Source organism: Bombina bombina, chromosome 4 (assembly GCF_027579735.1).
Source record: "Bombina bombina isolate aBomBom1 chromosome 4, aBomBom1.pri, whole genome shotgun sequence".
NCBI classification, from domain to species: Eukaryota; Metazoa; Chordata; class Amphibia; order Anura; family Bombinatoridae; genus Bombina; species Bombina bombina.
In genome coordinates, this window is record NC_069502.1 from 834853542 (window position 1) to 834877421 (window position 23880).

Here is a 23880-nt window from a genome sequence, read left to right on the forward strand (position 1 = left end):
TCAGAGCACTTTAACATAGTCCCAGGAGTTGGAGGTACTTAGTCTTGTTTATTAATTATGCATTAAAAACGCCTAAGCAGCGTAGCAGACATAGCAATTTCCACTGATTCTAACACCGGAGTGTGCCAGTACTTGTGATGCTTCTGGCTGCACACTCCGGTGTTAGAATCAGTGAAAATTGCTATGTCTGCTACGCTGCTTAGGCGTTTTTAATGCATAATTAATAAAAAAGACTAAGTATCTCCAACTCCTGGGACTATGTTAAAGTGCTCTGAAACTATGTCTGACACCAGGGTGGAGAACGAAGGGATTCACATCACGCAACTCGTATGGATTATGTGTGTGTCTTGATTGGGAGTTGGTCTGCATGAGCTGGAGCCGCTGGGACTACGTATTGCAGAGAGACATTGGGGGTATTTATATATTATTTTAAGCACTAAGCACTCATTCATTGATGGCTGAAAGGATAGCAGCCAGGTTAGGGAATATTTTTGCTTAAGCCATTATGTCTTGCAAGTCCGTTATTAACTGGAAACAGGGTTGAAAAACACAAACAGCGTTTGAACTTAAGCTAACAGTTCAAACGCTGTTTGTGATTTTCAACCCTGTTTCCAGTTAATAACAGACCTGCAAGACATAATGGCTTAAGCAAAAATATCCCCTAACCTGGCTGCTATCTTTTAGTAATGGCTGCTGGCTGCAATATTTAAATAATAAAATAATGCACACATAAGCAAAATCCCCTAACCTTGATACAGTCTGACTCCTCCACACGCCGTCGATCTCTGAGTGTCTGTCTACCTTGTTAGGATTAGCTCCCTGCTGCAATATCGCGGTCCCCGCCCCTCTCTACTGTAGCTCTCTCTGATTCCATTAGCACAGCAGGAGCTTCCTCACGCAAGGCTCCCTCACGTCCCTCCTTCCCCCACAGGGTTCAAAAAGTATCGGCTGAGGCATCGGAGCATTGTAAACAAGTACAAGTACTTGTGAAAATGCTCAGTATCGGTATCGGTGCATCCCTACTTGAAAGGAATTGCCAGTAGCGTGGATTTGGAGGAAAGCTGCCACTGCAGAACTATAAAGCCTAGGCTGTACCACTAAGACACAGGTAGGCTTCTCAGCTGACCAAGATTTCAGGTACAATGCCCAGCAGGCTAGCATAGCAAGTCTAATAAGACAAGGCATTGTTCTAAAAGAACAATTAAACCTCCAGCTTCTTATCCATGGATCTGTAAAGGAGCAGCTACCCTTCATAAGGATTGGAGTTCTCATAGCCATAGTAGAAAAGCTCCCTTCTACTTAAGGCACTGTGCATTATAATGGAGTCAGTGACAGGAAAATCCTTTAAAGGACGGGAGACAGGGATAAAGGTATCCCTAGCTTCTCCTATTCCTGTGAAAATATCCAAGGCACGTCTAGAAAAACACTTCCTCATATGAAAGAACATCATAGAAATGATAAAGTTTACAAAACTTCCAAGGGTTGACAACGACAGGGATATCAACACGAGTTGTGCAAGCATACATCTGAAGTAGACCACTTCAGCATCAGATGAAGAAATTATACTGTCCAAGTCTGAGATTTCACCCTCAGAAGATGCCAGCAAATCCTCCTCACCAGACTTTAGGAGAAAAGTACAACCTATATAGCAGAAAGTGAAGCAGAAACCTTACTACCTGAATCTTTAAGTGTCCTCTTGCGCTTTCCCTGTAGGATAGGAAAGGCAGATAAAGCCGCAGATATTGCAGAGAATACCTGAGCTGTAAAATCTGCAGGCAAATGCACTCCTCTAGGAGATTGAGAGGAATCTCAGGGCACTATATGTGATGCCATTAAGGTTTGGGACATATAGGAAAAAGCTGTGGCAATATCTTAACAGCATTATCCTGAGAGACATGAGGCTCAGAGGGCAACAACCTATCTGTACACACACAATAGCTTTACAATTTGCCCAACCAGTATAGGGAATCAAACCAGTAACTCTCAGTTACTAAACTGCTTACTTAGCCATCTATGCTATTCAAGCAGAACAAAATGAATATACAATAATTCTCTAAAATGTATCTAAATTTTATCCAGAGTAAACATGAGACATTTCAAAGAAAATCTTTATTATTGAAAAATTTATATTAATTTATACTTCCGAACAGACCTCTGTTACGTCAAGTACATTTGCCCCAACATTCATTCAGTCTTGTTTAAAGACGAGATATAATCATACTGGTTGCTTACCACAAAGTGGTGTGTACCTTTAATAGAGGATTTAAAATATTTTCTTCCCCCCATACATCTCCATACTATATGTGCATTCACATAATGCTTTGTATGTTTATTGTGACATAAATCTCTGTATGTTCTAAATAAGAGTAATAATAGATCCATAGTAAAACGTCTCCTAGTCGCTATGACTTCTCAAGCTATTGAAATAAATTAGAGATGGACACCAAAAGAGCGCCACTCCAATCTCAACTGGAGAACGAGGCGGGGCTACAAGATGAATCTACTATAGCCTAAAATGGCGCGACTCCACTTCCTGAGGAGGCGGGAACATGTAAACGAAATGAAGATGAAGCACCCATACATCGCGCTTCATCCTGCTGTGAATACAATATGCAATACTTGCACTGAGTTCTCTCCAATTCTCTCTACAGGATGAGGAATTAAAAAATTGCACCTCTCCGCTTAACCTAAAAGCGGAAGAAAAAGTACACTTACACTCATAGAAAAGGCGTCATAAAGGAAGAGCGCATTCTCCTACTAGTCACTAATGGCACAATAATTAGTGTAGGCATAACGACAAATATGTATTGCCATAATTTGTCCTTTCCTTTCTAATAAACAGATCCTGTTGAAGTATTAGTATATAGCCAAGAGAGGGATACAAATAATTCTGAGCCCCAAATTAGGATTAACTCCTTCTACCTTGAAGGAGATTAACCCTTAAGTCTCCACAATTAAATCAGAAGTGCCTGCCCATTGCCAGAAAATATCCTTTATAAGGATTTTGTGTCCCAAAATAAGTACAGAAAGGCCTGAACCCCTTCAGTGCAAGCCCCCAGAAGACAAAAAGCACTTACCTGCACATTCAGCTGTCCGGCAGGAGGACCGTACACCCGGTATGAGAGGATGCCACTCCTCACAGAGACCTGTGGAAAAAAGAAAGAACAGAGTAAACCTACTCTGGCTTTCTACATTTAGGGCAGCAAATATGTTAGGAAAACACAGCAAGGCCCACCTCACAAGTTCCTAACTGCTTTAAAGCCACCACTGCCCTACTAAAGAGACTAACGTGGAGTACAGCTAGACCCAATCTTGAAAGGAAAGATCAGAGTAAACATTCTCTGGCTTTCAAACTATTAAAATCTTGCTTAAAGTAAAAGAAATCCAATTTTCCTCAGACACCAAAACTTCACTTCCTACATGCACCAAGGCCAGAATGACTGGGGTTTGTGGGAAGGGAAGTGATACTTAACAGCCTTGCTGTGGTGCTCTTTGCCTCCTCCTGCTGGCCAGGAGTGATATTTCCAACAGTAAATGATGACGTTGTGGACTCTCCATATCTTAGGAAAGAAATAATGTTATTGTTTTAGTTTAATAATAATAACAATAGAAATAGTTTTATTTATGTAATCTTACTGACTATTGATTTAAATCAATTTGATTTAAATCACATCCACCCTGGGGTCACCTCATAAATGCTTGAGGTGCAGAAGGAGCCTCAAACAGCTCCAAAACTGCATGCTCCAGGGAGTTACATGCAGTCATCATCAGCACTTGGTATTGTGTGGGTGATGACTACATACCACCCTCTGTACTTAGGTGGTTAAACTCTGATTTCTTTTAACATGAGTTTTCTGATGCCTAATAAGAGTTGTTTTCTGAATAAAACCTTTCCCACATTTAGAACATGAAAATCCTTTCTCCCCTGTATGAATTTTCTGATGGCTGAGAAGATGTGATTTCTGAGTAAAACATTTCCCACAGTCAGAACATGAAAATGCTTTCTCTCCTGTATGAGTTTTCTGATGCTTAATAAGAGTTGTTTTCTGAATAAAACATTTTCCACAGTCAGAACATGAAAATGCTTTCTCCCCAGTATGAATTTTCTGATGCGAAATAAGACTTGATTTCTGAGTAAAACATTTCCCACAGTCAGAACATGAAAATGCTTTCTCTCCTGAATGAATTTTCTGATGCCTAATAAGATTTGATTTCAGAGTAAAACTTTTTTCACAGTCAGAACATGAAAATTCTTTTTCTCCTGTGTGAATTTTCTGATGATCAATAAGATGTGATTTCCGAGTAAAATATTTCCCACAGTCAGAACATAAAAATTCTTTTTCTGCTGTATGAATTTTCTGATGAGCAGCAAGATTTTTTTTATAGTTAAAAAATTTACCACATATAGGACAGGAAAATGGCTTTTCTCCTGTATGAATATTTAGAGGTTTACAAAGATGTGATTTCTTAAGAAAACATTTCCCGCATTCAGAACATATATTTCCCACATGGATTCTTTGATTTTGCAGAAGATGTAAAGAAGCATCTGCACTCCAATCATGACTAGGATTATTGCAGTTTGTGAATTCATCTGTCAATAAGAAACACAATATGAGTAATGTTATTAATTACATATTTTATCATGAAAACATATAAAACTGTTCTGATTTAGTTAGTCCCCTACACTTGTAGTAGACACTAACTAGACCTTTCTCAGCTTCCATGCAAAGGCTTAAGTTTACTGGACGTTAGGGACTTTTTCTGAGAATTCACACTAAGTCAAAGACTGAACTTAATTAATATGAATGTTTTTCTACCTAATGTATATAGTTCTTTTAAAATTGTGTTCACAGAAACTTTTAGTAATTATTTCAACCATAAATTAATCTTTAGAATTACTGTTCATGTGCTTGTGGTTAAAACAAGGATGACGTTAGAACAACAAAAACAAAGGAAATCATCCCAGTATGTCAACGCAATATACAAAAACATAATTTCCATAACATAATTTATGAACGAACTTACCTGATAAATTAATTTCATTCATATTGGCAAAAGGGGCAAAGTTTCTCAAACCTCAAAATGCCTATAAATACACCCCTTACCACACCCACAATTCAGTTTAACGAACAGCCAAGTAGTGGGGTGATAAAAGAAGGAGTAAAAACCATCAAAAAAAAGGAACTGGAAATATAATCGTGCTTTATACAAAAAAACATAACCTCCATAAAAAGGGTGGGTCTTATGGACTCTTGCCAATATGAAAGAAATTAATTTATCAGGTAAGTTCTTGCATAAATTATGTGGTTTTTTTTCATGTAATTGGCAAGAGTCAGATGTGGAACTCCACAGAAGAGTCACTAGAGAGGGAGGGATACAAATAAAAACAGCTATTAAATCCACATTCTCATAATTGAAAGAAAAAACTTAAAACATAAGCAGAGGAATCAAACTGAAACAGCTGCCTGAAGAACTTTACCAAAAGCTGCTTCCGAAGAGGCAAATACATTAAAACGGTAGAATTTAGTAAATGTGTGCAAAGAAGACCAAGTAGTTGCTTTGCAAATCTGATTAAATGAAGCTTCATTCTTAAAAGCCCACAAAGTGGAGACTGATCTAGTAGAATGAGCAGTGATTCTCTGAGGTGGGGCCTAACTCGACTCCAAATAAGCCTGATGAATCAAAAGCTTTATCCAAGATGCCAAAGGAAAAGGCAGAAGCTTTCCGACCTTTCCTAGAACCAGAGAAGACAACAAATAGACTAGAAGTCTTCCTGGAATCTTTAGTAGCTTCAACATAATATTTCAAAGCTCTTACAACATCCAGAGAATGTAAGGAAATAATTTTTAGGATTAGGACACAAAGAGGGGACAACAATTTCCCTATTACTGTTAGAATTCACAACTTTAGGTAAAAATTTAAATTTAGTCCGCAAAACTGCCTTATCTTGATGGAAAATCAGCAAACGCGACGCACAAGAAAGAGCAGATAATTCAGAAACTCTTCTAGCAGAAAAGATGGCCAAAAGGAACAACACTTTCCAAGAAAGTAGTTTAATATCCAAATAATGCATAGGCTCAAACGGAGGAGCCTGTAAAGCCGTCAAAACCAAATTAAGACTCCAAGGAGGAGAGATTGATTTGATGATAGGCTTGATACGGACCAAAGCCTGTAGAAAACAGTGAATATCAGGAAGCATAGCAAGCTTTCTGTGAAATAAAACAGAAAAAGCAGAGATTTGTCCCTTCAAGGAACTTGCAGACAAACCTTTATCCAAACCATCCTGAAGAAACTGTAAAATTCTAGGAATTCTAAAGGAATGTCAGGAGAATTTATGAGAACACCAAGAAATATAAGTCTTCCAAACTCGATAATAAATCTTCCTAGAAACAGATTTACGAGCCTGTAACATAGTATCAATCACTGAGTCAGAGAAACCTCTATGACTAAGCACTAGGCGCTCAATTCCCATACCTTCAAATTTAATGGATTGAGATCCTGATGGAAAAACGGTCCTTAACACAGAAGGTCTGGTCTTAGAGGAAGTGGCCAAGGCTGGCAACTGGACATCCGAACAAGATCCGCATACCAAAACCTGTGAGGCCATGCCGGTGCTACCAGAAAAAAAAAAACGATTGTTCCATGATGATCTTGGAGATCACTCTTGGAAGAAGAACTGGAGGTGGGAAGATGTAAGCAGGTTGGTAAAACCAAGGCACTGCTAATGCATCCACCGACTCTGAATGGATCCATGGACAAGTACCTGGGAAGTTTCTTGTTTAGATGGAAAGCCATCAGATCTGTTTCTGAAAGACCCCACATCTGAACAATCTGAAAAAACACATCTCGATGGATGGACCACTACCCCGGATGTAAGGTCTGACGGCTGAGATAATCCACTTCCCAATTTTCTACACCTGGGATATGTACCGCAGAAATTAGACAAGAGCTGGATTCCGCCCTAGAAAGAATCCGATATACTTTTTTCATAGCTAGGGGACTACGAGTCCCACCCTGATGATTGACATATGCCACAGTTGGGATATTGTCTGTCTGAAAACAAATGAACGGTTCTCTCTTCAACAGAGGCCAAACCTGAAGAGCACTGAAAATAGCACAGAGTTCTAAAATATTGATTGGTAACCTCTCTTCTTGAGATTTCCAAACCCTGTGCTATCAGAGATCCCCAGACAGCTCCTCAACCTGAAAGACTTGCATCTGTTGTGATTACAGTCCAGGTTGGACGAACAAAAGAGGCCCCTTAAATAATACAATGGTGATCTAACCAACAAGTCAGAGAAAGTTGAACATTGGGATTTAAGGATATCAATTGTGATATATGTGTATAATCCCTGCACCAGATTCAGCATACAAAGCTGGAGAGGTCTCATATGAAAATGAGAAAAACAGAATTTATGTTTACCTGATAAATTACTTTCTCCAACGGTGTGTCCGGTCCACGGCGTCATCCTTACTTGTGGGATATTCTCTTCCCCAACAGGAAATGGCAAAGAGCCCAGCAAAGCTGGTCACATGATCCCTCCTAGGCTCCGCCTACCCCAGTCATTCGACCGACGTTAAGGAGGAATATTTGCATAGGAGAAACCATATGGTACCGTGGTGACTGTAGTTAAAGAAAATAAAATATCAGACCTGATTAAAAAAACCAGGGCGGGCCGTGGACCGGACACACCGTTGGAGAAAGTAATTTATCAGGTAAACATAAATTCTGTTTTCTCCAACATAGGTGTGTCCGGTCCACGGCGTCATCCTTACTTGTGGGAACCAATACCAAAGCTTTAGGACACGGATGAAGGGAGGGAGCAAATCAGGTCACCTAAATGGAAGGCACCACGGCTTGCAAAACCTTTCTCCCAAAAATAGCCTCAGAAGAAGCAAAAGTATCAAACTTGTAAAATTTGGTAAAAGTGTGCAGTGAAGACCAAGTCGCTGCCCTACATATCTGATCAACAGAAGCCTCGTTCTTGAAGGCCCATGTGGAAGCCACAGCCCTAGTGGAATGAGCTGTGATTCTTTCGGGAGGCTGCCGTCCGGCAGTCTCGTAAGCCAATCTGATGATGCTTTTAATCCAAAAAGAGAGAGAGGTAGAAGTTGCTTTTTGACCTCTCCTTTTACCGGAATAAACAACAAACAAGGAAGATGTTTGTCTAAAATCCTTTGTAGCATCTAAATAGAATTTTAGAGCGCGAACAACATCCAAATTGTGCAACAAACGTTCCTTCTTTGAAGCTGGTTTCGGACACAGAGAAGGTACGATAATCTCCTGGTTAATGTTTTTGTTAGAAACAACTTTCGGAAGAAAACCAGGTTTAGTACGCAAAACCACCTTATCTGCATGGAACACCAGATAAGGAGGAGAACACTGCAGAGCAGATAATTCTGAAACTCTTCTAGCAGAAGAAATTGCCACCAAAAACAAAACTTTCCAAGATAATAATTTAATATCAACGGAATGCAAGGGTTCAAACGGAACCCCCTGAAGAACTGAAAGAACTAAATTGAGACTCCAAGGAGGAGTCAAAGGTTTGTAAACAGGCTTGATTCTAACCAGAGCCTGAACAAAGGCTTGAACATCTGGCACAGCTGCCAGCTTTTTGTGAAGTAACACCGACAAGGCGGAAATCTGTCCCTTCAGGGAACTTGCAGATAATCCTTTTTCCAATCCTTCTTGAAGGAAGGATAGAATCCTAGGAATCTTAACCTTGTCCCAAGGGAATCCTTTAGATTCACACCAACAGATATATTTTTTCCAAATCTTGTGGTAAATCTTTCTAGTTACAGGCTTTCTGGCCTGAACAAGAGTATTGATAACAGAATCTGAGAATCCTCGCTTCGATAAAATCAAGCGTTCAATCTCCAAGCAGTCAGCTGGAGTGAAACCAGATTCGGATGTTCGAACGGACCCTGAACAAGAAGGTCTCGTCTCAAAGGTAGCTTCCAAGGTGGAGCCGATGACATATTCACCAGATCTGCATACCAAGTCCTGCGTGGCCACGCAGGAGCTATCAAGATCACCGACGCCCTCTCCTGATTGATCCTGGCTACCAGCCTGGGGATGAGAGGAAACGGCGGGAACACATAAGCTAGTTTGAAGGTCCAAGGTGCTACTAGTGCATCCACTAGAGCCGCCTCGGGATCCCTGGATCTGGACCCGTAGCAAGGAACTTTGAAGTTCTGACGAGAGGCCATTAGATCCATGTCTGGAATGCCCCACAGCTGAGTGACTTGGGCAAAGATTTCCGGATGGAGTTCCCACTCCCCCGGATGCAATGTCTGACGACTCAGAAAATCCGCTTCCCAATTTTCCACTCCTGGGATGTGGATAGCAGACAGGTGGCAGGAGTGAGACTCCGCCCATAGAATGATTTTGGTCACTTCTTCCATCGCTAGGGAACTCCTTGTTCCCCCCTGATGGTTGATGTACGCAACAGTCGTCATGTTGTCTGATTGAAACCGTATGAACTTGGTCCTCGCTAGCTGAGGCCAAGCCTTGAGAGCATTGAATATCGCTCTCAGTTCCAGAATATTTATCGGTAGAAGAGATTCTTCCCGAGACCAAAGACCCTGAGCTTTCAGGGATCCCCAGACCGCGCCCCAGCCCATCAGACTGGCGTCGGTCGTGACAATGACCCACTCCGGTCTGCGGAATGTCATCCCTTGTGACAGGTTGTCCAGGGACAGCCACCAACGGAGTGAGTCTCTGGTCCTCTGATTTACTTGTATCTTCGGAGACAAGTCTGTATAGTCCCCATTCCACTGACTGAGCATGCACAGTTGTAATGGTCTTAGATGAATGCGCGCAAAAGGAACTATGTCCATTGCCGCTACCATCAACCCGATCACTTCCATGCACTGAGCTATGGAAGGAAGAGGAACGGAATGAAGTATCCGACAAGAGTCTAGAAGTTTTGTTTTTCTGGCCTCTGTTAGAAAAATCCTCATTTCTAAGGAGTCTATAATTGTTCCCAAGAAGGGAACCCTTGTTGACGGGGATAGAGAACTCTTTTCCACGTTCACTTTCCAGCCGTGAGATCTGAGAAAGGCCAGGACGATGTCCGTGTGAGCCTTTGCTTGAGGAAGGGACGACGCTTGAATCAGAATGTCGTCCAGGTAAGGTACTACTGCAATGCCCCTTGGTCTTAGCACCGCTAGAAGGGACCCTAGTACCTTTGTGAAAATCCTTGGAGCAGTGGCTAATCCGAAAGGAAGCGCCACGAACTGGTAATGTTTGTCCAGGAATGCGAACCTTAGGAACCGATGATGTTCCTTGTGGATAGGAATATGTAGATACGCATCCTTTAAATCCACCGTGGTCATGAATTGACCTTCCTGGATGGAAGGAAGAATAGTTCGAATGGTTTCCATCTTGAACGATGGAACCTTGAGAAACTTGTTTAAGATCTTGAGATCTAAGATTGGTCTGAACGTTCCCTCTTTTTTGGGAACTATGAACAGATTGGAGTAGAACCCCATCCCTTGTTCCCTTAATGGAACAGGATGAATCACTCCCATTTTTAACAGGTCTTCTACACAATGTAAGAACGCCTGTCTCTTTATGTGGTCTGAAGACAACTGAGACCTGTGGAACCTCCCCCTTGGGGGAAGTCCCTTGAATTCCAGAAGATAACCCTGGGAGACTATTTCTAGCGCCCAAGGATCCAGAACATCTCTTGCCCAAGCCTGAGTGAAGAGAGAGAGCCTGCCCCCCACCAGATCCGGTCCCGGATCGGGGGCCAATATTTCATGCTGTCTTGGTAGCAGTGGCAGGTTTCTTGGCCTGCTTTCCCTTGTTCCAGCCTTGCATTGGTCTCCAAGCTGGCTTGGCTTGAGAAGTATTACCCTCTTGCTTAGAGGACGTAGTACTTTGGGCTGGTCCGTTTTTACGAAAGGGACGAAAATTAGGTCTATTTTTCGCCTTGAAAGGCCGATCCTGAGGAAGGGCGTGGCCCTTACCCCCAGTGATATCAGAGATAATCTCTTTCAAGTCAGGGCCAAACAGCGTTTTCCCCTTGAAAGGAATGTTTAGTAGCTTGTTCTTGGAAGACGCATCAGCCGACCAAGATTTCAACCAAAGCGCTCTGCGCGCCACAATAGCAAACCCAGAATTCTTAGCCGCTAACCTAGTCAATTGCAAAGTGGCATCTAGGGTGAAAGAATTAGCCAATTTGAGAGCATTGATTCTGTCCATAATCTCCTCATAAGGAGGAGAATCACTATCGAGCGCCTTTATCAGTTCATCAAACCAGAAACATGCGGCTGTAGTGACAGGGACAATGCATGAAATTGGTTGTAGAAGGTAACCCTGCTGAACAAACATCTTTTTAAGCAAACCTTCTAATTTTTTATCCATAGGATCTTTGAAAGCACAACTATCCTCTATGGGTATAGTGGTGCGTTTGTTTAAAGTAGAAACCGCTCCCTCGACCTTGGGGACTGTCTGCCATAAGTCCTTTCTGGGGTCGACCATAGGAAACAATTTTTTAAATATGGGGGGAGGGACGAAAGGAATACCGGGCCTTTCCCATTCTTTATTAACAATGTCCGCCACCCGCTTGGGTATAGGAAAAGCTTCTGGGAGCCCCGGCACCTCTAGGAACTTGTCCATTTTACATAGTTTCTCTGGGATGACCAACTTTTCACAATCATCCAGAGTGGATAATACCTCCTTAAGCAAAATGCGGAGATGTTCCAACTTAAATTTAAATGCAATCACATCAGGTTCAGCCTGTTGAGAAATGTTCCCTGAATCAGTAATTTCTCCCTCAGACAAAACCTCCCTGGCCCCCTCAGATTGGGTTAGGGGCCCTTCAGAGATATTAATATCAGCGTCGTCATGCTCTTCAGTAACTAAAACAGAGCAGCCACGCTTACGCTGATAAGGGTTCATTTTGGCTAAAATGTTTTTGACAGAATTATCCATTACAGCCGTTAATTGTTGCATAGTAAGGAGAATTGGCGCGCTAGATGTACTAGGGGCCTCCTGAGTGGGCAAGACTCGTGTAGACGAAGGAGGGAATGATGCAGTACCATGCTTACTCCCCTCACTTGAGGAATCATCTTGGGCATCATTGTCATTATCACATAAATCACATTTATTTAAATGAATAGGAATTCTGGCTTCCCCACATTCAGAACACAGTCTATCTGGTAGTTCAGACATGTTAAACAGGCATAAACTTGATAATAAAGAACAAAAAACGTTTTAAAATAAAACCGTTACTGTCACTTTAAATTTTAAACTGAACACACTTTATTACTGCAATTGCGAAAAAACATGAAGGAATTGTTCAAAATTCACCAAATTTTCACCACAGTGTCTTAAAGCCTTAAAAGTATTGCACACCAAATTTGGAAGCTTTAACCCTTAAAATAACGGAACCGGAGCCGTTTTAAAACTTTAACCCCTTTACAGTCCCTGGTATCTGCTTTGCTGAGACCCAACCAAACCCAAAGGGGAATACGATACCAAATGACGCCTTCAGAAAGTCTTTTCTAAGTATCAGAGCTCCTCTCACATGCGACTGCATGCCATGCCTCTCAAAAACAAGTGCGCCACACCGGCGCGAAAATGAGGCTCTGTTTATGCTTTGGGAAAGCCCCTAAGAAATAAGGTGTCTAATACAGTGCCTGCCGATATTATTATATCAAAATACCCAGATAAAATGATTCCTCAAGGCTAAATATGTGTAAATAACGAATCGATTTAGCCCAGAAAAGTCTACAGTCTTGATAAGCCCTTGTGAAGCCCTTATTTACAATCGTAATAAACATGGCTTACCGGATCCCATAGGGAAAATGACAGCTTCCAGCATTACATCGTCTTGTTAGAATGTGTCATACCTCAAGCAGCAAGAGACTGCACACTGTTCCCCCAACTGAAGTTAATTGCTCTCAACAGTCCTGTGTGGAACAGCCATGGATTTTAGTTACGGTTGCTAAAATCATTTTCCTCATACAAACAGAAATCTTCATCTCTTTTCTGTTTCTGAGTAAATAGTACATACCAGCACTATTTCAAAATAACAAACTCTTGATTGAATAATAAAAACTACAGTTAAACACTAAAAAACTCTAAGCCATCTCCGTGGAGATGTTGCCTGTACAACGGCAAAGAGAATGACTGGGGTAGGCGGAGCCTAGGAGGGATCATGTGACCAGCTTTGCTGGGCTCTTTGCCATTTCCTGTTGGGGAAGAGAATATCCCACAAGTAAGGATGACGCCGTGGACCGGACACACCTATGTTGGAGAAAGGGGATCGCGTCCGATGCTGCAGTCATGAGACCTAAAACTTCCATGCACATAGCCACTGAAGGGAATGATTGAGACTGAAGGTTCCGACAAGCTGAAAACCAATTTTATTCATCTCTTGTCAGTTATAGACAGTCATGGACACTGAATCTATCTGGAAACCTAAAAAGTTGACCCTTGTATGAGGAATCAAGAAACTTTTCGGTAAATTGATCCTCCAACCATGTCTTTGAAGAAACAACATTAGTTGATTTGTGTGAGATTCAGCAGAATGTAAAGACTGAGCTAGTACCAAGATATTGTCCAAATAAGGAAACACCACAATACCCTGTTCTCTGATTACAGAGTGCAGGGCACCGAGATCCTTTGAAGAAATTCTTGGAGCTGTCGCTAGGCCAAATGGAAGAGCGACAAATTGGTAATGCTCGTCTAGAAAAGAAAATCTCAGAAACAGATAGTTTTCTGGATGAATCGGAACATGAAGATAAGCATCCTTTAAGTCTATCATGGACATATAATTACCTTGCTGAACAAAAGGCAGAATAGTCCTTATAGTCACCATTTTGAAAGTTGTCACTCTTACAAAACGATTCAAAATTTTCAGATCCAGAAGTGGCCTGAATGAATCTTCTTTCTTTGGGACAATGAATAGATTTGAATAAAACCCCAGACCCTGTTCCTGAAACAGAACTGGTATGATTACCCCTGGATTTGCTGGGACGTGTGAGAGAAAAAAAATCTTCTCACAGGAGGTCTTACTGAATGCTATTCAATACCCTTGAGAGACAATACTCTGAATCCAATGATTTTGGACAGAATATGCCCAAATGTTTTGGAAAAATTTAAATCAGCCCCCCACCAGCTGAGCTGGAATAAGGGCCACACCATCAAGCAGTCTTGGGGGCTGGCTTTTTTGGTTTCTTAAAAGGCTTAGATTTATTCCAACTTGAAGAAGGTTTCCAATTGGAACCAGATTCTTTGGGGGAAGGATATGGTTTCTGTTCCTTATTCTGTTGAAAAGAACGAAAACGATTAGAAGCTTTAGATTTACCCTTAGATCTTTTATCCCGAGGTAAAAAAACTCCCTTCCCCCCAGTGACAGTTGAAATAATTGAATCCAACTGAGAACCAAATAAATTGTTACCTTGGAAAGAAAGAGATAGTAATCTAGACTTAGATACCATGTCAGCATTCCAATATTTGAGCCACAAAGCTCTTCTAGCTAAAATAGCTAAATACATAGATTTAACATCAATTTTGATGATCTCAAAAATAGCATCACAGATAAAATGATTAGCATGTTGAAGCAAGCGAACAATGCTAGACAAAATCAGGATCTATTTCCTGTTGCGCTAAGCTTTCCAACCAAAAAGTGGATGCAGCTGCAACATCAGCCATAGAAATGGCAGACCTGAGAAGTTAGCCAGAATATAAATAAGCTTTCCTTAGATAAGATTCAAGTTTCCTATCTAAAGGGTCCTTAAAGGAAGTACTATCTTCCATAGGGATAGTAGTACGTTTGGCAAGAGTAGAAATAGCCCCATCAACTTTGGGGATTTTTTCCCAAAACTCCAGTCTGGCTGCTAGCAAAGGATACAACTTTTTAAACCTAAATAAATGAACTACCAGGCCTATTCCATACCTTTGAAATCATATAAGAAATAGCATCAGGAACTAGAAAAACCTCTGGAGTAACCACAGGAGGTTTATAAACAGAATTTAAACGTTTACTAGTTTTAGTATCAAGGACTATTTTTCTCAATATCCAAAGTAATCAACACTTCTTTTAACAAGGAACGAATATACTCCATCTTAAAGAGATATGTAGAATTGTCAGTGTCAGTATCTGAGGTAGGATCTTCTGAATCAGATAGATCCTCAGAGGAGGATAATTCAGTAAGTTGTCGGTCATTTGAAATTTTATCAACTTTATGAGAAGTTTTAAAAGACCTTTTACATTTATTAGAAGGCGGAATAGCAGACAAAGCCTTTTGAATTGCATCAGCAATACAATCTTTTATATTCACAGGGATATCATGTACATTAGATGTTGTAACAACATTGTACTAGTACTGATTGAAACATTCTCTGCATATAAAAGCTTATCATGACAACTATTACATACTACAGCTGGAGATATAATCTCTGCTAACTTACAACATATGCACTTAGCTTTGGTAATACTGTTATCAGGCAGCAAGGTTCCAACAGTGGTTTCTGAGACAGGATCAGATTGAGACATCTTGCAAATGTAAGAGATAAAACAAGATATAAAGCAAAATTATCAAATTTCCTTATATGGCAGTTTCAGGAATGGGGAAAAATGAGAACAGTATAGCCCTCTGAACATAGTAAAAAGTCAAGATGCATATAGGAAGTGGGGTTTAAATAAATAATTATTTGGCGCCAAGTATGATGAACAACGCAAAATGAAATTTTTTGGCGCTAACAACATCCGGAAATGACGCAACTCGCGTCATTGCAGATGCAACCTTGTGCAAGTAAACCTGGCGTCAACCAAGACGCCGGAAATGTTGAATTTGCGACACCAAACGTACCTTCGCGCCAAAAAAATTCTCGCGACAAAAATGACGCAATAAATTTCAGCATTTTGCGACCTCACGAGCCTAATTTGCCTGCAAAAATTTATGTAAAAACAGTCAATTTGAAAAAAAGACTATATCCCAGGTAAGAAAAAAATAACTTCCTAAATATGTTTTCCCATTTTGAAACTGATAGTCTACAAAATGAAATATACATAAACCTGACTCATGGCAAATATAAATTAAGTACAATACATATATTTAGAACTTTATATTAATACATAAAGTGCCAAACCATAGCTGAGAGTGTCTTAAGTAATGAAAACATTCTTACAAAAAGACACCCATCCACATATAGCAGATAGCCAAACCAGTACTGAAACAGTAACAGTAGAGGTAATGGAATATGAGAGTATATCGTCAATATGAAAAGGGAGGTAGGAGATGAATCTCTATGACCGATAACAGAGAAGCTTTGAAAAGATTTCCCATGAGGAAAACCATAGAATCAATAGGCGATACTCCCTTCACATCCCTCTGACATTCATTGTACTCTGAGAGGAATCGGGCTTCAAAATGCTGAGAAGCGCAAATCAACGTAGAATCTAAGCACAAACTTACTTCACCATCTCCATTGGAGGCAAAGTTTGTAAAACTGAATTGTGAATGTGGTGAGGGGTATATTTATAGTCATTTTAAGGTTTGGGAAACTTTGCCCCTCCTATTCGGATTGTATATCCCATACGTCACTAGCTCATGGACTCTTGCCAATTACATGAAAGAAATCTTCATCAGAGAGAAGAATCTCACTCACGAGTCAACACCACCTTCTGGGATAATCAGCAGCTCCCAAGCCAACTGTATTACTCAGGCAATTCTGTTATACCATATTGATGATGGGAGTATTTAGCTGAAAAGGCTTTAAGTCCACAATATAGCTAAACCAAAAGCATATCAACTTGTGACACATTTCCAAAATAACATCAAAGCACCACAGTTAATGCGTTTACTTAAAAAAAGACAAATAGCATTTACATCACATGAAAGAGGGTTATTATACAAATTAAAGAGCCGCTAAATACAATACAATTACATAATTAACAAATGCTTAATAAAAAAGACAATGCAAAAACACTCTGAATTTCAAATAAGCAGTAGATTTTTTTTTCTCAAATTTATTTTTTCTCATGTGACAGACATCAGCCAATTACAGACTATTGTATGCATACCCTGTGAGTTTGTGCACATGCTCAGTAGGAGTTTGTTTCCCAGAAAGTGTGTATATAAAAAGACTGCAAAATTTGATAATAGAAGCAAATTGTAAAGTAACTTAAAACTGCATGCTCTTTCTGAATCATCTTTTCTTTCTTTCTGAATCATAAAAGTTTATTTTGACTTGAGTGTCCCTTTAAATGATTATTGCTTATGTTCACAAAACATTCAGTTTTATTTTTTTTCTAATGTTGGATTTATGCCATATATTCTGTACTTGTAATGAAGACCAGATTATCACTTTATATAAAAGATAATACTGTATATAATATGTAAAATAAACTTTATTAGTGAACATACACATCACACACGTACACTCACTTGCACCCTGCGTCCTTCAGACACGTCACACATACTCACCTGTATTTATATTGTCACATATTTCCTGCTCCGCAGCTTCTGGCATATTTCTTAGCCACTGATCTTCTGTTTGTTCTGTGTTACATGAAATCTTATCGTTTTCACCTGAAAAAAAATAAATAAATCACTATTTACAATTTCTGTTGTCTCTTTTCAAAAAATCTTTTAAAATTGAATGCGAAAATTTGTGTAAATTAAGTTACATCCACCTCAGCCTTTATTAGTAGAAGTCACATCGGTAAGAAACATTCCATATAATGACATCAGCACAACAGTAAATTCATGTGTCAAGCAGTAAAGCGAGTTAGATCAGTTACTTTACTAGCTGCAAATACAGCCTCATTGTAACCAATCAGAATTCCTATGTGAGACAAGGTTTAAAAATAACATCCATTTTCCATTGCTTATTAAAATCTCACTATAGCCCATTTAATTATGTTACAGGACCAGTAAACACAGCAGATTTGCATAATCAACAAATGCAAGTTAAAAAGACAATACAATTATTATTATCATCAGGTATTTGTAAAGCGCCAACAGGTTCCGCAGCGCTATGAACATGGGTGGTATATAAAAACGATTATAAATAGAAAAGAGTATGAGAGAGTAGGTAATATTGCTGAACCAAAAATAAATAAATATTCACTGGTGCCACCCTTGATAATGAATTATACAAAAATCAAACAGAGAGAATGTAATCACAACATACAAGGCACACAGAATTTGGTAAATAATCAAATTTATTAATTCCTATTTAAATCCCAAACCACATGTATGTGGATCACAAAAGTGACAAGGTCAATCACAATCTAAAAGTGAGCATTCTTAACTAAATAAAAGCAAATTTCAAAGACTAAATGCTACTTGAAAGGCCAGGAACCTCTAAGCATACGTATGCTAATTGACTAGGGGTTAGGCCTAACCTACTATCTATTACATAGACAGGTAACATATAGTGAGCAAAAATCGTAAGCAAAATCAAGCATAAACATAAACATAATGGTAACAAGTTGACTCATAGCAAAGACATTTTCAACAAACAGATCAGAGGAAATGAACGGCAAATGTCTTATATAGCGTCTGAAAAGCAGACGTAGATAACTGCTGCTGGAAGTACAAGTTCACTTATTTTAATTAGCTGCTGTATTTGGATCAGTTATTCCGATTCAAAGTAGATGCAGCATTCAGCGCGTGTGACATCACTTGCAGCCTGAGGTGTGGTTGTCAGCATGCTGGCAATAGGTTCGATTGCAAGAGGTGTGTCCCAAACTCCGAGAATCCGTCCACTGGATTGGCCAGTTGCACAAGGTGAAAGAAACCAGGCTTCCACCGATGTTATGTAGCTAAGCACATACCAGGATGCACCGTATACTCAGAAAAGTATATTGAAACAGCCACACACAAAACCAAGCGATTTCTCAGCAAAAGGGTCTCTTATCCTTAAACACCTTCAGATAGATGTTACACGCTCAGTCCAGCGCAAGAAAGGAATCCACATTCTCCAGTAGCTAGCCGCTTTAACAAACACGCTCTTTCTCAGCATGCAGCATCAACATTGGGTCAGTTCCAAGGTAGAAATAAACTTGTATATAAGACATTTGCCGTTCATTTCCTCTGATCTGTTTGTTGAAAATGTCTTTGCTATGAGTCAACTTGTTACCATTATGTTTATGTTTATGCTTGATTTTGCTTAAGATTTTTGCTCACTATATGTTACCTGTCTATGTAATAGATAGTAGGTTAGGCCTAACCCCTAGTCAATTAGCATACGTATGCTTAGAGGTTCCTGGCCTTTCAAGTAGCATTTAGTCTTTGAAATTTGCTTTTATTTAGTTAAGAATGCTCACTTTTAGATTTTGATTGACCTTGTCACTTTTGTGATCCACATACATGTGGTTTGGGATTTAAATAGGAATTAATAAATTTGATTATTTACCAAATTCTGTGTGCCTTGTTTTATCCCTTGCTTTCTTCACAACAGTATTATATGTTGTGATTACATTCTCTCTGTTTGATTTTTGTATAATATAAAAACGATTACAGGGATCAAATGGGTGAAAGTTCCTGCCTTATGAAAGTGAACTACAAACAGCTGGGCTCATAGGCTTACATGCTATGGGGGTTTAGGCGATAGCAGTGGAGTTAGGAAAGGTTAGTGTAGGTTGTAAGCGTCCTTGAATAGTAGAGTCTTCAGGGAGCACTTGAAGCTTTTAAAACTAGGGGAGATTCTTGTGGAGCGAGGCAAAGAGTTCCATAATATGGGAGCCAGTCTTGAGAAATCTTGTAGACGGGAATGTAAGGAGGTAACAAGAGAGGAGTAGGAGGTCATGAGCGGAGCGAAGGGGACGGGAGGGAGAGTATCTGGAGACAAGGTCTGAGATGTAGGGGGGAGCAATGCAATTGAGGGCTTTGTGTGTCAGAGTGAGAATTTTGTGTTTAATCCTGGAGGCAAGAGGAAGCCAGTGAAGGTTTTGGCAGAGAGGTGCGGCAGATGAAGAGCGACGTGCAAGGAAGATGAGCCTGGCAGAGGCATTCATTATGGATTGTAAAGGAGCTAGGCGGCAGCTAGGGAGACCAGAGAGGATAGAGTTGCAGTAGTCGGGAAAAGATGAGAGAGTGGATTAAAATCTTTGTTATGTCTTGTGTAAGGAAAAGTCTAATTTTAGCAATGTTTTTAAGGTGAAAGCGGCAGGCTTTAGCCAAGGACTGAATGTGAGGAGTGAAAGAAAGATGTGAGTCAAATGTGACCCCAAGACATTGGGCATGTGAGGTTGGGGTAATGATGGAGTTGCCAACAGTTATAGAAACATGGGGGGTGGAGATTTTTGAAGGGGGGGAAATAAGGAGCTCAGTTTTGGAGAGATTTAGCTTGAGGTAGTGAGAGGACATCCAAGATGAGATATGAGAGAGAGAGTTTGTGATACTGGTTAGCAAGGAAGGAGATAATTCTGGTGCAGAGAGGTAGATTTGGGTATCGTCGACATACAAGTGATAATGAAACCCGTGGGACTTTATTAAGGAACCTAGTGAGGACGTGTAGATTGAGAAGAGAAGGGGACCGAGGACAGAGCCTTGCGGTACCCCAAAAGAAAGAGGTAACAGGGCAGAGGATACCCCAGAGAAGGCTACACTAAAGGTACGGTTAGACAGATAGGAAGAGAACCAAGAGTGAGCTGTGTCACAGATGCCAAAGGATTGGAGGGTATAGAGCAAAAGAGGGTGGTCGACGGTATCAAAGGCTGCAGACAGATCAAGGAGAATAAGTAGAGAGAAGTGGCCTTTTGATTTTGCTGTAAGTAGGTCGTTGGTAACCTTAACAATTGCTGTCTCTGTTGAGTGAAGAGGGTGAAATCCAGATTACAGTAGGTTAAGGAGGGAGTTTAATGTAAGGAAATAGGATAGACGTGTATATACTAGCTTTTCAAGAAACTTTGAGGCAAGAGGTAGTAGGGAAATAGAGCGGTACAATACAATAGCATTTACTCTGAATTTCAAATGAGTAGTAGATTTTTTTTATAGCAAATTTCAAAATGATGTACATTTCCACTCCCCCTGTACCATGTGACAGCAATCAGCCAATCACAAATGTATATACGTATAGTCTGAATTCTTGCACATGCTCAGTAGGAGCTGGTGACTCAAAAAGTGTAAATATAAAAGAATGTGCACATTTTTTTTTTTTTTAATGGAAGTAAATTGCAAAGTTGTTTAAAATTACATGCAGTATATGAATCATGAAAATTGAAATTTGACCTGAGTGTCCCTTTAACATGCATTGCCTGTGTGAGAGAATGTACCACAGTGATAAGATATAAACAGCAGATATATAAAGAGATTTATATGATTCAAGACAAAGACATTTTCTACTTCTTAAATAAAAGAGGAAAATGAATAGAAATTATGGAAATTTTAAGTGCAGAGCCATTTCATACACTTGTGCTGCAGCGGTGTTCAGTATTTTGCATTCATTGTATTTAGAATTCAGCCCTACATAAGTTATATCACAATCACCACAAATAACAGGTGAGTTTCCATGTATGTGTTTTATTGGGCGGGAGTAGTGGCTCTAAAAGTGAGACACACACACATACACTTACCTGTGCCCTGTTTCACAGAGAAATGTCACACAAGTACACTCACCTGTGCCCTGTGTCCTGTACATGTCGCACACGTACACTCACCTGTGTCCCTCAGACACATCACATGCGTACACTCACCTGTGCCCTGTATCCCTCAGACACATCACACATGTACACTCATCTGTGCCCTGTATCCCTCAGTTACATCACACACGTACACTCACCTGTGCCCTGCATCCTTCAGACACATCACACACCTACACTCACCTGTGCCCTGCATCCTTCAGACACATCACACACGTACACTCACCTGCACCCTGTATCCCTCAGTCACATCACACACGTACACTCACCTGTGCCCTGTATCCCTCAGACACATCACACATGTACACTCACCTCTGCCCTGTATCCCTCAGGCACATCACACACGTACACTCACCTGTGCCCTGTATCCCTCAGACACATCACACATGTACACTCACCTGTACCCTGTATCCCTCAGGCACATCACACACGTACACTCACCTGTGCCCTGTATCCCTCAGGCACATCACACACGTACACTCACCTGTGCCCTGTATCCCTCAGACACATCACACACGTACACTCACCTGTGGCCTGTATCCCTCAGGCACATCACACATGTACACTCACCTGTGCCCTGCATCCCTTACATGTCACACGTACACTCACCTGTGCTCTTTTTCCCTCAGACACCTCACACACGTACACTCACCTGTGTCCCTCAGACACATCACACATGTACACTCACCTGTGCCCTGCATCCCTCAGACACATCACACATATACACTCACCTGTACCCTGTATCCCTCAGACACATCACACACGTACACTCACCTGTGCCCTGTATCCCTCAGACACATCACACATGTACACTCACCTGTGCCCTGTATCCCTCAGACACGTCACACATATACACTCACCTGTACCCTGTATCTCTCAGACACATCACACATGTACACTCACCTGTGCCCTGCATCCCTCAGACACATTACACACATACACTCACCTGTGCCCTGTATTCCTCAGACACATCACACATGTACAGTCACCTGTGGCCTTCATCCCTTACCTGTCACACACGTACACTCACCTGTGCCCTGCATCCCTCAGACACATTACACACATACACTCACCTGTGCCCTGTATCTCTCAGGCACATCACACACGTACACTCACCTGTGCCCTGTATCCCTCAGACACATCACACACGTACACTCACCTGTGGCCTGTATCCCTCAGGCACATCACACATGTACACTCACCTGTGCCCTGCATCCCTTACATGTCACATGCACACTCACCTGTGGCCTGTATCCCTCAGACACATCACACACGTACACTCACCTGTGGCCTGCATCCCTTACATGTCACACACGTACACTCACCTGTGTCCCTCAGACACATCACACATGTACACTCACCTGTGCCCTGCATCCCTCAGACACATCACACACGTACACTCACCTGTGCCCTGTATCTCTCAGACACATCACACATGTACACTCACCTGTGCCCTGCATCCCTTACCTGTCACACACGTACACTCACCTGTGCCCTGTTTCCCACAGACACATCACACACATACTCACCTGCGGCCCTTACCTGTCACAGAAGTACACTCACCTGTGGCCTGCATCCCTTACCTGGCACACAAGTACCCTCACCTGTGGCCTACATCCCTTTCATGTCACACACGTACACTCACCTGTGCCCCTTACATCTCACACACATACACACCTGTATCCCTCAGACACATCACACACGTACACTCACCAGTGGCATGCGTCCCTTACCTGTCACACAAGTACACTCACCTGTGGCCTGCTTCCCTTACCTGTCACACAAGTACACTCACTTGTGGCTGCATCCCTTACATGTCACAAGTACACTCACCTGTGGCCTGAATCCCTTACGTCGCACACGTACACTCACCAGTGCCCTGTGTCCATTACCTCACACATGTACACTCACCTGTGCCCTGTATCCCTCAGACACATCACACACGTACACTCACCTGTGCTTATATTGGCACATATTTCCTGTTCTGCCGCTCCTGGCATATTTCCTAGCCACTGACCTTCTGTTTGTTCCATGTTACAAGAAAACTTAGCATCATTTTCACCTGCTATAAAAAACAAACAAACAATCTAAAGAGTCACTATTTACAATGTCAATGGTCTCTTTTAAAAACTTAAGATTAAAATAAAATGTAAAAAAATAGTGTAATTTAACTAAATCCGAGTATAGATCACTGTCACATCTGGAAAAAATAGCATGTAGTGACAGCTTAAGTACAGCATGTGGCATGAAGTAAAGCAAGTTAGCTGGGATT

At 40.9% G+C, this 23880-nt stretch overlaps 1 protein-coding gene across 1 annotated transcript in view; it reads right to left on the reverse strand.

Annotated features, from left to right (window-relative positions):
* Positions 1–669: 669 nt before the first annotated feature.
* LOC128657191 (zinc finger protein interacting with ribonucleoprotein K-like) overlaps positions 670–23880 on the reverse strand; it is a 59069-nt gene continuing 35858 nt past the window's right edge. Inside the window, exons 9-11 of the mRNA XM_053711442.1 lie at positions 23563–23673; positions 17446–17550; positions 670–4591 (exon numbers count right to left, since the gene is read on the reverse strand). Of these exons, the coding sequence (XP_053567417.1) occupies positions 3816–4591; positions 17446–17550; positions 23563–23673 (992 nt within the window). The 3' untranslated portion in view covers positions 670–3815. The remainder of the gene's footprint in view (positions 4592–17445; positions 17551–23562; positions 23674–23880) is intronic.